This window comes from Symsagittifera roscoffensis, chromosome 1 (assembly GCF_963678635.1).
Source record: "Symsagittifera roscoffensis chromosome 1, txSymRosc1.1, whole genome shotgun sequence".
NCBI classification, from domain to species: domain Eukaryota; kingdom Metazoa; phylum Xenacoelomorpha; order Acoela; family Convolutidae; genus Symsagittifera; species Symsagittifera roscoffensis.
The window spans coordinates 46,567,809-46,583,907 of NC_087062.1; the positions used below are offsets into that span (position 1 = coordinate 46,567,809).

At 35.6% G+C, this 16,099-nt stretch overlaps 1 protein-coding gene across 1 annotated transcript in view; it reads left to right on the plus strand.

Moving 5' to 3' along the window:
• The window catches only part of LOC134857675 (uncharacterized), a 247,315-nt gene that overhangs the window by 225,340 nt on the left and 5,876 nt on the right, over window positions 1-16,099 (plus strand). Inside the window, exons 9-14 of the mRNA XM_063873747.1 lie at window positions 10,708-10,954; window positions 11,033-11,349; window positions 11,433-11,832; window positions 11,973-12,245; window positions 14,635-14,650; window positions 15,329-15,585. Of these exons, the coding sequence (XP_063729817.1) occupies window positions 10,708-10,954; window positions 11,033-11,349; window positions 11,433-11,832; window positions 11,973-12,245; window positions 14,635-14,650; window positions 15,329-15,585 (1,510 nt within the window). The remainder of the gene's footprint in view (window positions 1-10,707; window positions 10,955-11,032; window positions 11,350-11,432; window positions 11,833-11,972; window positions 12,246-14,634; window positions 14,651-15,328; window positions 15,586-16,099) is intronic.

Genomic DNA, 16,099 nt, shown 5'->3' on the forward strand with positions numbered 1-16,099 from the left:
AATACAAAATCAACCACCACAAAAAAAACAATACAAAAAATCTAGATCAAAATACATCTCAAAAAGAAAGAAAAAATAGAAAAATGACAGAACAAATAATACCCCAAGAACAAATCGACAAATCAGAGCATAGAGAGTCTTCACGACTTAGAAATCAACCACGTAAAAATTATAAATTATTCATCCCACAATCTAAAATATTAAAGAAAGTTGAATTTCAAAAACAACTTTAATTCTACATTTAATAATCTTTGCACCTCTGAAACATTTTACACTTTCATTTTTCAAAATAACATGCTGACAAACACGCAGCGATTCTAGTTCATAATTAGCCAATAGGATTCATCCAATCCGTCACCTTCTCTAACTCTAACACAAACCAACTAGACGAACGATATTAAACTCCAGGCATATCTATAACTATAACTTTACGACCTCCAGGTCAAAAATAAGCAAACCACTCCAACTTGACAACTAAAATAAATATCACCATAATATCATAACCCTCCCTTATCTAATAAACCAAAGATCAACAATATTCCCCAACTCAGCCCTCAAATACCCCCCAAACAAATATGTTAAATTAGCCTAAAGTAAAAGAACGACCATTTTAATTAGCCTAAAGTATAAAAATCTCAAAAATACCCCAGATCATTTGACAAATGAAAATAAAGACAAAGAAGACCTCCCGATCACCATAAAAATTGCCCCCAACAATTTTTCACAAAACTCAACCCACTTGTCAAAAAACCAATAAATAATCCGACCACACTTAAAAATTGCCCCAAACAACAAAAAATATTCGATCAAGAAGTCATTTCTTAAATGCTCTTCTATCAAACAGTCACAAAAATTATCACAAACCTCAAACAATTTTTTACGATACTTGAAACTTTCATAATATTTCTTTTTGATATCCTTGAATCTTTTCTAATAATCTTTATCATTTTTTGTAATGTTTTTTTAATTTTCTACACTATATTCGAACTATTTCTCCAACTTTCAAAAACCCTTGATTATATCCACAGGTACGATTCATACAACTTGTCTAAATGATACGAACTATTTTCAGTAGAACTGATATTTTTCTACTTTTTGTAATTTTCATAACATTTCTATCATCCCTCATTTTGACCATATGCAAATGTATAAAGAAAGCAATCATCACATTCGCTCTAGCAACAATCCTCCTAATTCTTTTCTTAGAAGAAAACTTTAATAAACATAAACTTTTTCACTAAAAGAATAGACCAAAAAACTATCAAAAATTGCTACCCAACAGTCACAAAATCAGTCTTCACCGACATCATCCCAAAATAATCCAACAACACCTTCAACTACCCAAAATCCTCAAACATCTACACGAATTTCCTTTCAAGATAACCCATACACTTTTGAAGAACGACATGCTCGTTTATCAGAACCACTAGAACCAGTTCAACGACAAGCACCTCTAAGCGAACCAACATATAACTTATACCCAACACTACCACAAGAATTAAGTAGAATAAGAAATCCTAGTCAAAACCAAAATACAGTCGAAATAAATAGACAAATTATACATCCTCGACGAAACAGAAATTTTCAAACTCCCCGAGTTCATTTTGATATACCTCAATCCCCATCACAAAACACTCCAGAAAACCCCATTGGTATATTACCAGAAACCCCTACGCTTCTTTCACAACGTAGCACCTCAAGCCTACCATCAGATTACTTAGGTTCAACACCAACATCTGAACAAATACGTGAAAATCCCTTTAACCCCCCAAACCAGGCATCACGACTACCATATTGGACAACACATTCATTTACACAAGGTGAACTAAATTTAGTCAATGATCCAATAGATATTTCTACGGATACAACAACATCCTCATCACTACCAGAAACATTATCACTACCATCAACACCATCAATAAGCCAGATTTCACCACCACCTTTTAACTTAAATTTTCCAAATAATCTCGACGCCAGATATCGAGAACAATCATCAACAAATATCCCTTTAAGACTAGATTGGAATACATTTACAGCCCCTCCACCATTATTTGGACAACATCTAGAAAGTAATCGCCTTCACAACTGGGCACTTAATAGATTACAATACCGACAAGACATTCACGACGATATCCGTGATCACAATATCCAAATACTCCAACAAAACAGTTTACAACTAAAGTTTGAAATCACAGTTAAATTAAACAATATTACTCAACATCCCTACCCATTAAATCCACCAAACATAACAGCTCAATCACTACCACCACCATTTATAACCACTGAAGTAATATATAAATACGACAGATATACCAAAAAGACAATTGGTTACATCACATTTTATAACCCATACTCAGGATTATCATACACATGTATATTCTAAAATTATTAATTTTTTTCCAACTCCTTTTTCTAGTAATCTCAAATCAAAACATAAACCCTTCTCCCCGCACAGGACCCCAAGATTTATTAGTAACACATTACGATTGTGAAGAAAACGAACAAAAAACACTACACAAGTATGCAATAAATCAAGTATCACAATGCGAAACAGAACCCCAAGCCATAGAAACTACAAATGTAATAGCAACACTTTATTCAAAAGCCCGAGCAACTACAGTTATAGGATATAAATTCACAGCAACATTTTCTGAAAAGAAAGTACATTGTTCACAAGTCTCAAACGGAAATAAAAACCGACTTGACCATGAATCATTCTACCAGAGTAATATAGAACGACTTTTACATCTCAATCCCGAAGATTGTAAAAACGAGTTACTCCGACTAAATATCACAAAAAATAAAAACACAGATAGAAAGTTAGTCTATTTCCAAGTTTTTTCAGATTCTGTACATCAAGCAGAACTTGAAAGATATCAAGGACATATAAAATTAGATGAAAAATACCCATATAACGGCGCACACGGACGATTAACCTATGACATACACGATAAACACTGGATACCACACATTGGTATAAATGACCCATCAAACTGCAAAGCAGACACAAAAAATAAAGGATACCAAGAAATAATGTTTTTCGATTGGAAAATACAACTCGAAAAAATACAACTCACACGAGATTTATCAGACAACACAATGATCTATCAAGGAATTAGATTACCTTGTAAAAACGACCAAGGTTATTGCGACCCTACAACAAGAACACAAGCAACAATTGTTTGGTTCCCCGAAGACACATGTACATTTCAAGTAGCAAAAATACACGCTCGTATGATAAAATTTCACGAAAAATATTTTATACAATCAATACCATATGAACAAGTAAATCCATTACGAAAAATAAGTTCTAATTTCCGAAACATTCAAAATATAGAAAATAAATTAACACGTTTTCAAATATATCAAGAGACAGAACTTGCATGTAAATACAGAAACCCACTTCACAAAACACAATACTCTGAAATATTAGTTGAATACGAAAATGGATTCGACATGACCACTGGAAAACTAAAAGTCGACCCATACGCCACAACTCATCCTCCAAATGAAGGAACATCATACATACCAGTTCATTTTCAAAAGAATACAGGTCAACCTGGTGGACATTTAAAGCCCCAAGACGATCAAAGCACACGTTTACAAGAACTATCACTAATGAATAGTACATATTTCGGTAATATCCACTATGATATTCACTTAGATATGAAACTAGACTACACGATTAGCCGAATTTTTCAAGAAATGTCACTCTCCGAATTAGAAACACTACACCAACTATGCGAATTAGAAAGAACACAAATATTACAATCACTTGCACTAGCAGTATTAAAAATACCCTACGCAGGATATTTACTATCAGGAAATAGATCAAATTTTTTAGACTATGAAGGAAACATCTTATGGTTTTATACTTGTACTAAAAAAGTATCACCACTATACGTTTTTGAAGACAAACGATGCTATAAAAGAATCCCTATCTTTTATAAGAACAAAGTACATTTCGTTGACACACTTTCACGAAGAACCTATTTCTGGGATACCGCAGTCCCATGTGGATCAGAAAATAGCCACAATGTAGTACAACTAAACCCTGATGAAGATAAATATTACCTTCTCACCCCATATCCCACATTAATGCAATCACTCAAAAAATTTTCACCAGAAAGCATTCGCGCTATTGCTCGAAACCCAAATATAGACTTACAATCAATAGGAATATATTCAAAGTCAGATATTCAACATCACATTCGAACACAACAATTCCAAGAATTATTAACACAAATGAACACTATACAAAGACAATCAATTGACCAAAACTTACGCAAACTTGCAGAAACCGCAGGATTTGCAGACATCTATACGCAAGACTATAGCGGATATTTTAAAGACATTAAAGATTATATATATCTAAACGGTGAAAAATACCGTCCCCAAGATATATCACCTATCAATATTTTTAGCTTTGTTACACTCAAGAATGAAATTCTTGATTTTCTAGGATGGCCCTATTACATCTTAGAAAAATTGACTATTTTATACGCAATGTTTAACTTTATTGGATTTCTTTTCTCACTTTTAAAAGGAATCTACAACACATGTGCTATACACACACAAGTAAACAGACAAGCAAGCGTAGCACGCATACTCTTTGCAGGATTTTTTGGAATCTTTTCTACATCTATAAACAAAATTCTTTTAGACGCACAAATAAAAGAATATAACACAAAAATAGCAACAAGACAGAACACATACGACGAAGAACATAACAATGTAGACACAACACCAACAGCACCACAGTTACCACCCCTACCACATAACCATCCATTATCCCTAGTCCCACGTAATTTTCGAAATTTAGCCATAACACATAATCAAAATTTTAGACCAACCATATCACAAAGTCCCATCCAACATATAATGCCACACCACTCACAAGATGAAAATACTTATGAACAAATTATAGAACAACCCCATACCACCGCTTTTCAGTCTCAAAATAATAATTTTTTTAGCCCACGATGAGCCGACAACTTGGATCCCTACACCGATCAAATTCCCATCCAACCAACCTCACCACTCCAATCCAAATAATACCACTTTTTGCTTTTCCGCCACCCGATTTCCCCACCAGTAATGTAACATCCGGCATGAATTCCGATACTAATTCACACATCTCAGTTTTATACTCCATCTCACAACTCAATAACCCGAATATTGAAACCCCCGATGAATTTGCCGACTCTGAACCATCTCCATCAAATAATTTTCACACCAACTCCTCAAATTTTTCTCAACCCCCTTTTCAACCCATACTACCAAATAACCCTGACCCAACCAATTCTACACCCTCTTATGCTTCCCAAGTCACTCCAACATACTCCTCACTTCACTCAGACCAATCATCTCGCTCTCCAGACACCCCCCGAATCTCCCCAGAACTAGATAATTTCATTACCCTACAACAACAACCCTACCACCTTGACACCCCAACCATAAACCAAATCTCATCCACAATAGATTCATCCAACCCTCCTACCCCTACACCCTCTTCAATTTATACCGAATCATTAGCACCATCATCCACAACTACTGAATCTTCACTTAGCACTAATAGAGCTTACCGCACTTTTAAAAGAAAGTTCCCCAACCATCCTTTCCCAGCGAAACCAGGAACAGCCCGTGAATATATCAACCATCCAAAACACACTAACACAAAAGAATTTTTAGCTATCACCTTACCCTCATTTCCACAATACACCTTAAACACCCCTCACGACACTAACGAGACACGTAACTTTGTAGACGAATACGTTTTAATGCCTACCCTTCCTTGGACCTCATATTATCATTTTACTAATCCCCTTTGCTTACCATTATCTAACACTCACATCGATATAGAACGAAATAAGGACATGCTATATCGACTCACTACACCACTAACATCTAGACAATTTACCTACATTGGATATAAAAAATCACTAAAAACACACACTGCACCCCGAGCTAATGAATATACACTAGAATATTACGATCATAACATCATCAGAGCTAACCAAGATCAATTCTTAGACGACGATCGCTTCGCTAACCCACAAATCACCGAGAAATTTTTCATTAAAACACCATATGTATTTACACTAAATATCTTCGATCGCAAGTTTGACCACATTATTTCAGAAGCACTAACAGACACACAAGCCTACGAAAGTTTTAAAGAACGCTTCCAAATATTTTCACTAACCTTTCATTTCCTTGCACCACATGAAAGAGATTTGCACTGCTCACACGATATTATGTTGCGCACTAAACAAACACACACATATACTTATTATCGTTTCATCCAAAATCACTTTGACCTACACACTCCCTCCAGACAACCACACCATCGTTTTCAATTCATCAATTCCAAATACACCTCACCATTCTTTCTTAGCTTCACATATTGTATTAAAGATACTAACCTTCATGGTATTCTTCGAAATTATGATCCCATAACCCAAATGTATATTTTTTGTCCAATCACCAAGACTTTTTTGTCTAATCCAAAACACACCTTATGAATTTGCAGTTGGCACTGAAGAACTAACCACCATTAAAGCACTTCAATTGCTTTGGCCACTGCTTCAAACTAAAAATATCATCCGCATTTTAGCTAAATTACTAACAACTTCAGATCTCATCCACGACATCTTCCCCCACGGTTTCTTCCCCGACGACTAACAGGTAAGTATGAATTATACATATTACTAACTAATTTAAATATTAGAAACTCACCATTCTTTATCCATGTTTTCTTTAGAATTTTAGCCTTCATCCAACGATCATCTGAAAAATTCACAAAAGAAAAATAAAAAATAGCAAACTTCTTCAAAACTGTTTAAAACCCTATTAAATTTTTGCACCAACAATTAAATAAATATAATACCAATGCAGTAATTTAATTTATAAATTTTTCCCCCACAAGCAGTAAATCTAATAATGATGAAAATTTGTAACTTAATTTTCCCCAACAACTAGCAGTAAAATTGAAATTCTATGTAGTAAATTAATAAGAAGCAAATGCAGTACTAACCTTTTGATATTTCCATTCACTCGCACAAGAATTCTATCCAAACTCGCACAGCTCGCCCACGAAGAATTGTTTAAATAATGAATTTCAGTTTCAAGCTTTCACAACTCAACAACTCTAACATACGATAACAAGTTTCAAACTTTCCTTTAACCCGGTTGGAAAGGAATTATATACTAAACAAAACTAACCAATGCAGCTTACTAAACACCACAACACATAGCATAACAGCATGACTAAGAAAAAGGAAACCAACGGTACCCAAACCGGATTAACCCAGTTTAAAACTGGATAATTTATTCTTTTGAAGACTATTATAAAGTCTAAGAAAGAAATAATAAAACACAAAAAAGTCGAAAGACAAACCCATACCACAAACAATTTGATTTTTGAAAAAAGGACACAACCAACAAAACATAAGAAAAACCACAACAAACCCAACATAAAACGTTGTCACATAACAGGACCTCTCACAAAAACCGCATGCAATCATACTCCCACTCCTGGCCTAACCCACCAGGAAGGACGTCCTGAGCATGCTCTATAGCCGGCCTAACCCACCGTGCTACATCCACGCTTTGTGACCACACTCCTATTTTTAATAAGAGCTACTCAAGGGTGAGTAACTCTTCAAAATAACTGAACTAAAACAAAAAGCTTTTGTGAAAACAACTAACTAAAATCATAATTAAAAAATATTAAACTAATAAAAGTTTTATAAAATGTAAATTACATTATGCAATACATAGATCAGAATACAACACCAAGGACGAACATCCAAAGACAAAACGACCTCACTACACTCGAGAAAGAATGGCCAACTACAATCAATATGCCGCTCACAATCACAACTCAAAGGATTTAGAGTACGACTTGACTTCGCAGAAAAGGACTTCATTGAACTAGACCAATGACCACCTCGATGTTCAAGTATACGTACAGATCCGAGTAACCAGGCATCCCCTCCACGCACAATCTCCACGCCATTCCTAGACAAGATCAAAACACAAAGAAGTTCTCATCAATGAAACAGAAAAACCTGACATAGCCAACCATTCTGAAATCAGATTTGAGTTTGTTGCGAAAACCCAGTCGTTGTCTTGAGAAGACACAACGATTGAATCTGGGACTTCTCTAATAAGAAAACCCAGAAGAAATAAGATGTTCGCCAAATACCAACGTCCATCATCCATCCTTTGAATTGCAGAAAGACTATTCTAAAAAACTCTGTAAAACCCGGATGGGTGGAACCTGATCTAAACTACATTTTATGATTGGATAAATTAGATATTTTACCAATGTAAAGTATTTAATATTAACCAATCATGATCCATCTGACTAACAATCCACTTATTTGTAAGTGCTGAAATTACTTGTAATTTCAGCACCAGAGAGATTTGAATTTAACTTAGAAATTAGTTGAACTCTCCCGAGTACTTCAGCAGCCGCAATAAACCAGTATACCCTAGATCTATTGAGCCTAGCAGAGACTAGTTAAACAACCTGAGACTAGATAGTATAAGAGTAAGATTAGGATCGGTATTAGACTAAGAAGTTGCACGAATCTATCCGGCCGAAAATAAGATAGCGTGACGAGCAGACGGTGTACCCTATCCGAAATTACTCTATGAGTTATACACTTCGGTCCTAACTCATTATGGTAGATTGAGAATTGCCAAATTGGGCCAAAATAATTTTTATATGCGTTTATTTTCTGAAAGATATTCAGTTTTAATCAACCAAGTGAAGACACTTATTACCCTTGCGATAAGCAAGCGTTTTGCAATCGCTAATATACTATTTTCACCTAAATAACTATGCTCACAGAATGGACAATTAATGTTGCGAAGCTCCGATTCGTCTCTGTGTTTAAGTATTTTTTCTCAGAAAAACTCAAAACCTATTCTCGCTGAATTGTTTTTTTTTCATTGTTCGAATTTAATGTCTTTTTGAAGTTCATTTGCTGAATGAAAAGCGAGTTACGCTCTACAATAACAAAAGTACAATGGTGTTGAAAGCGTATTTTTGTTAGATAATACAAATCTACTTTGTTCTTACCCAAGTCACACAAATTAGTGCCTTGCTCTAGAAAAACAAATTTTGCGTGCATTAAGCTGGTGTTTATTAAATACGAGCCGATACGTTAGTCACTGGTAAAGATTCGATGGCCCAAGTTTACTTCCCGCAGGGAAAATTTCAATCCCGCAGGAAAAATTTACCGTTTTTATTGTTTTTCAAAAAATTACCGTCTTAAACTATATGCCGCCTATATTTTGTGTGCTTCTTTTTATCGGCCAAATTGCCACATCGCTGGTTTTTTCTGCCTTAAGCTTATTTTACTGTAATGAAAAATTCTTTTGATATATTCTCGTAGATTGTTATTTTACCAGTCCTGATTTTGCAATTTTTGTTGCTCAAAAGGTTTATTCGGCTTGTATTGTATTTGTTTTCTGTTTTACTTGTCCTTGATTTATCTATGGTTTAAGTGTAAGTCGTTTTGAATTACTATGAAAGCCATGTTTAACATTTCACTTCTCTAAGTTTAAGAAGTCGATTTGATTTGTCGTTTTTAACAAATTTCTTGGAAACTTATTAAATTTCTGAAATAATTTTGACCTTGTGTGTGAAAAGGCGTTGTATTAGCAATTTTATGAACTGTTACAAAAGCAATGCATGCCATAGGATTGCTCTTTTCCGGAGAAATTAATTTTTGCCAAGTTTCATCACAACAATTGAACACGAAACGATCTCACACGAAAGAGAAAAAACATAGGCCTCAATTTTTTGAATTTTTTTTTCAATTTTTGATTTGTCTTTTCATTTGCTTGTAAATATAGTCACTCGTTTTTGTATCGCAAGTGGTGCGAAGCTCAGCTTCGCCTCTGTTTTGAAAAGATCAATTGATCTCTTTCAGGCAGAATTCGTCTCTCAAAGGCGTCTGAAACATCAAAATTACATGCAAAGTTTTCTCGAAACGGAAATAATTTGTGGGGTCGCAGTTTTTGCAGCTAGCTATATTTCAAAAATTTCGTCCTTGCAAAGCTTGTTCGAAAACAAATAATTTCGATCATTCTATAGATTGCTCCAAAAACTTGATTTTTTTTCCGAAAAACATCTTCCATCGAACTGTATAAAACTTTCAAATCTTCGTCAGTTGATAGCTTGCTTTGAAAAAACTCATTTTTGGCGAATCAGCTCTAGTTATCAGAACAGCTGAAAATATTTTAAAGTTTCATTGCTTCATAGCTTGCTTCAGAAAGCTCGAAGTCTCCGCAAACCATTTTAAGCTTTTGAACAAATAGAAATATTTCAAGTTTTCATCCTTGAAATCTTGAACTTTCAAGTGTTCATCACTTGAATAGCTGCTTGAAAAACTGGTTCGACTTATACATAAATAAATATATATAGTGTTGCACGAGCAAGCTAAGGAGCGTAGTGCAATAGTAGAAGTCTACCTGTTTTCTAACCTAACTTGCAATAGAAGTGCTCATTTCGTGGTACTTCTACTATAATCAGCATTGCAAATGCGTTATCATCTGTTGTCTATTTTATTAGGGGCTAGTATAGTTAAATTAGCATTTGGTTTGACGTCTTAGTAAGGGCGTTCTAGACAGTTCTTGTCTAGCTTTTTGTTGGTCGAAATTTTTTTAATTGATCACAATTGACTGTTGTAGCGATTGCGCTTTCGCTCAAAGAATCAACTCAAACGTACACCGCTCCACAGACGATTCCTTCAGCGCCGGTAGCCTCGAACGGAACTTCATTGGGACTGTCTTTGGGCTCTGCCAATTTGGACAAAGTGGCCCAACTTGGAGCTCCATCAGAGACACGGAAAGTACGTGCCCTGTATGACTTCGAAGCTGTGGAAAGCAATGAACTCACTTTCAAGGCTGGCGAAGTCATTATTCTGCACGATGACAGGTAATATAGATAATTTCAAGTTTTAGTCACAGTTTCAGTTCTGAGTTGGACCTTGAGAAACAAACTGAATGCCATTAGTGATGAAAATTGGTGGAGGGGAGAGAATCATCGAGGAAGTGGGCTGTTTCCTGCTCATTTTGTAACAAAAGATCTTGACGCTCCTGTACCAGGCGAAGAGAGCTATGACGAAAAAGCATCTGGAAAGAAGCAGGGGCTTTCTGGCACGGTGGTGTTCCAGGATGAGGTGAAAGTGATCGAATTCAACAGTGAGCCAGACACTTCTGTTGCTGCCTTGGAGATCAACGCCGAGAAAATATCGAGAGTGCAGCAGTTTTTAGACACTGCAGACCCTACCGGCTCTACTCCAGATCCGCTGGAGATGCTGTCTTTAGAGCGTAAGCTGCTGCTTTTCGTTTTTTGTCTTGCATGCTAATCTTCATAAGTAAAAAATAAAATGATCATACTTACATTTATACAGATGAATGCTATGCTATGGGACCCTTGATAGACGAGCAGTTACACCAATTAGACCTGGAACATGTGAAATTGTCCGAGCTAAATAAAAATGTGATTGATGCCTTGAACATGTACCACAAACTCATGGCGGAGAGTCCAGCCCCCGTGGGATTCCAAATGCCATCAATGCAACATCCTATGGGTATGTATGGACAAGCAGGAGGAAACATGGTGCAGTTGAATGGACAGGCTATGTACGCTCCAGGCCAGCAGATGTCCATGGTCGCAAATGGATCTTACTATGCCCAAAACCAACAACCCATGAACCACACCACTCCCAACCCAGGACAACCGGAGTCGAATGCCGATATCTCGAGCACTGCTAAAATGTCCTTCCAAAATATGGGCAACATTCCTCAAGGGTAAAAAACATCTCATTGTTTATCACTAGAAAAACACTTGGTCCTGTAGGAATGATCGATCCAATAATTGAATTTTTATCTTTACTTTAATTGTATGCAATTTTATCTGGAGAGTAGTAAGTTTAGTTTGTATTTTTTAGTGATTACGGAGTTGCTCAGCCAAATGGAGGATATCCCCAAGGCATGCACGCGAGCCACTTCACTCCTATAAGCAATGGTTCGCTGCCTCCTCAACAGCCCCAATCTCAGTCGTATGGTTCTACCATGGCTGGGGCTCAGGCACACTTGCAGCCGCATATGATTTACTCTCCTCCTCCGTCGTCTCAATATGGAAGCCTAGACCCAAGCTCAATCAACTATAGTGGGGCTGTTCATTATGCGGCAAACACAGGACAAGCCACTCAGCAAATGCAGTAGATTACTAAGATTACTAGTTATGGAATTGATAGCTTACAATTAATTTAATTGCTATACTTGGATGTTGCTAACCAGCAAACAGCGGTTATGTGCATGTGTTCTGGTAAATTGACGTTGGCTCAATCATAACCGCTTAATATGCAAGTTGTTCACAATGGCTAAAAATATTTTTCGTTATTAAATTAGTCATTTCTTCTTGAGCTTTTCATTGGTTATCGAGATACAAGCTTCCGGAGTTCCATCTATAGTTATGCTCATCAGCGGAATTGATTTTACCGTGAAAGGGACCCTACTTATAATCTACTTAACCATTTCCATCGTTGACAAATCCGCTCCCCTTTTTCAAAACACCCGCATTTGAACAACACCTGAAAAGACATTTGAGTTTTTAGGATGAATCGAAGAAGAAGATAGTTCTTAGATTACGAGCGATTGTTTGAGAAACATGAGTTAAAAATTAATCAGTTTTCAAAACAAATTTCGACCCATTCTGATGATTATTTTTGGTTCCTGGATAGAGAAAACAGTATAATTCAATGTTTTAGTTCCAAATGTTTTCGCCATTTTCTGGCATCATCAGGCAAACAACAAAACTGGTTCCTGGTTTTACACGAAATTTTTTTTAAATATAGAAAACACCCTGGGTTGACCAAAATTGCTAGTCATTTATTTCTCATTTATGGCGCATACCTTTCATAAATTTAAAAATTTGTATTTATAAACAGAATGGTTAGCATTCTCTCATATATGAGAGTTAAACGACTAGCATTCTTGCATAATGGTATTGTATGACCACTAATGGGAATTCTATTGCCAACATTTTACCATGAACGGGATGACTACTCTTTTTCAAACCCTGTAAAAATAAACTGAGGCATAAACCGATATCTATAAACAGTTTTATCTCAACTGATAGACAAAAACCTGAAAAAACTAGAGGTTTTGTGTTTTCTGCAGTCAATTTTGCAGGGCGTAGGACAAAGCAGAGAAACTGTGTAAAAAATAACAATATGCATATTATGAATTATTATGAAGACCATCGAGTTTCTGCTCCCCCTTCCCCCGAATAATTGAAATTTTTCTCAGTTGTTTCCATCCATTCAACTCTGAATATCAACACCCAAAACAATTCTCTATAAACTCTATTATTACACTTGAGAGAAAATCAAAATACCATCATCAACTCAATTGCATAAAAATGCTAACATAAACGAATATGTTAACGAATTCGACATAAAATGAGTGGACCGTAAGTTTTCTATGAAATGAATAATCTTTTGGTTCAATGAAGTGAATAATCTTTTGAAATGTATAATCTTTGAGAATAAAAACGAATTCGCCATAAAGTTAATTGACCATAAGTTTTCTATGAAATGAATAATCTTATGGTTTGACATGAGAGTTTTAATTTCGAAGGGTCATAGTAAAGTTAAACCTAAGGGTTGTTAAGGTTTTCGAATGTTTGGTTTGGTAAAATGATACTGGATAAAATTAAAAAAAAAAATTCGGGGACCTCGAAGTTTCGCTCAACGGAGATGGGCGGCATATTCACATTTAGCTGCTTACGTGTGCGCGCAGCCGTTCAGATCAGTTTGTCTTTCGTTGGGAAAATAAACTGAGTGGTCAAATCATTTGTAACTGGCAAAACCGCAAGCACTGGTAAGTGCGACAGACAAGGCAAATCTCTCGAGATCTTTTAAATGTTTGATGACATTTCGGGCATCTGATTTTCCCGCTGAAATGTCACGGTTATGCTCTCCCTCCGCGCGTCTCGATCAATTCGTTATTTTCTGTAATGGCACCTGCTCGAAATTCATTTATTTGATATTTTAAGCAAATCCAGTTTTCTGTTAATTTATTTTACGCTTAAAATAAAATTCGTGGCCGGACGCTATAAGAATTGGCTGATTTTTAGATGAAACTGTGAATTCGAAAGAAGACTCAATCATAATTTGCTTTTTCTGTTAGCGTTTGCTAATCATCTGAGTACAGTATAAAGTGGCAGTCAGAATTTTTTAATTTTCAGAAATTGTACGTCAAACTGTTATGACTTAGCACAATCAGGTTTTTTAGTGATCATAATGGTTTAGCGAAAAATCTAATTGAAAATAAATTACCAACTTGTCGATAAGAGTGTTAAGTGATATAGGAAGCCTCATTCTAGCATGTATATTCAAGATAAACCAAGGTTTATTTATGCTGGGTGCGTTAATTGCAGGATTCACTTTGGTGTGATAAGAGTTAAGATAGGGACCTCAAACGGAATTAATTTTAATAGTGAAATGACTAGGTGTTGAAATGTACGGTGTTAGACTGGAAAATAGGAGTTAAATTGTTGTGGATTTAAATTGTTTAGTAGTGAAATGACTAGGTGTTAAATTATAGGGTGTTAAATTTTACGGTATTAAATTGTAGGACACCATTGAGACATATGAAAGTTTATATGACCTGCTTTTCAAAAGTTTTCGTTTTCGGATGTTAGTTTTGTATCGCAAGTGGTGTGAAATTTTGTGTCGGTAGGCTACCTAGGATACATTTTGTCCAATTCATGACACACCTGGTAGGGAGAATAGTAAGATAATGAAATAGTATAACTTGGGATTGGGAACTGTGGGTAGACTTTTTGATTTTGGAGAAGTTGATTTATATTTGATCATAACAGTCGACACAGTTAAAACGAGGGTGATGGGATTCGTTGTTATTGTTTTTGTTTTGAATTTTCATTTGTTTCGATTTAATATCAAATGGGGCATTCAAGAATAACTTGCATGCTGGTTTTGTCAAAACCAATTTATATATTATTCCGAATGCTGTTCACGTTTTGATAAAATCTGTAAATTTCAATATGTTCTACAGTTTTGTCTGATTCCTACATAAATATTTTTATAAACAAATAATTGTCATTGCAATTGTTACCTCCTTCGACCAGGCTTTGAGATTGTTGGGTAGTGTGTTGAATCATCAAAGTTTCACCACAAACGCAAGTGTTTGGAGCGTACTCACCCACCCTTCAAATATAAATATGTCGGCAAAAAGTTGTTAGAAATTACTAGGGTAAAAATGAAGCTATGTTTTGAAGGTGGTCATGAATAGTTTAGCGAATGGCACAGTTCGCTTTGAAGACAGTGTGCGCAATGATGGTACATTTGCAGATGAGAGTCGTCTGATATCTTTAGCGCCAGTTGATCCATTCTTCCCCTCAAACGTCTCTCTAAATTCGGCTCAGGAGCACGCTATTAATGACCACACTCTGATAAACTCATCCTCGCCCCTCATCCACGATGGAAGTGAGCTGAACAAGACAAATGTCATTAAAGCTATTATGGAGCAGAACAGGTTAGCTTCTCTTTCTGCCTAAATCGTACGTTCGTTGTTCTTTACACTTGTGATCAGCTTAGTGTGTTATTACGCACCTTCTTTTTTTCTCAGCTAACTTGCTAGGAAAGTGTTAATTAAAGAGTTCAATTGTTAATTAAGCTACCGTGGCTGATTTTATAGTGTGTGAATCTATTAATGTCTAGGTCGCTGGTTCGAATCTCAGAGGTTGACGAATTTTTTTTTACTAAATCGAGGTTTATTTCTATTTTTTATTAGCTCTTTAAAGAGCTGCTTTTTGTTCTCGCAGGTGTCAATAATACTGGGCGACATATGTAAAAAAAAGTTCACCTGGCTTTGGGGCTACCTGATTTTTTTTTGCTATGTTTCAAGATATCGAAATGATAAATGTCACAAAAAATTCCGACCAATTTTAGTTTTCCATTTTGGCTAATATTGCAGTATTGATAAGGAATTGCTTATTTTTTATCAGTGGATTCGGTTTTGAGACTGAAGGAAAACACTGGATTGCTTT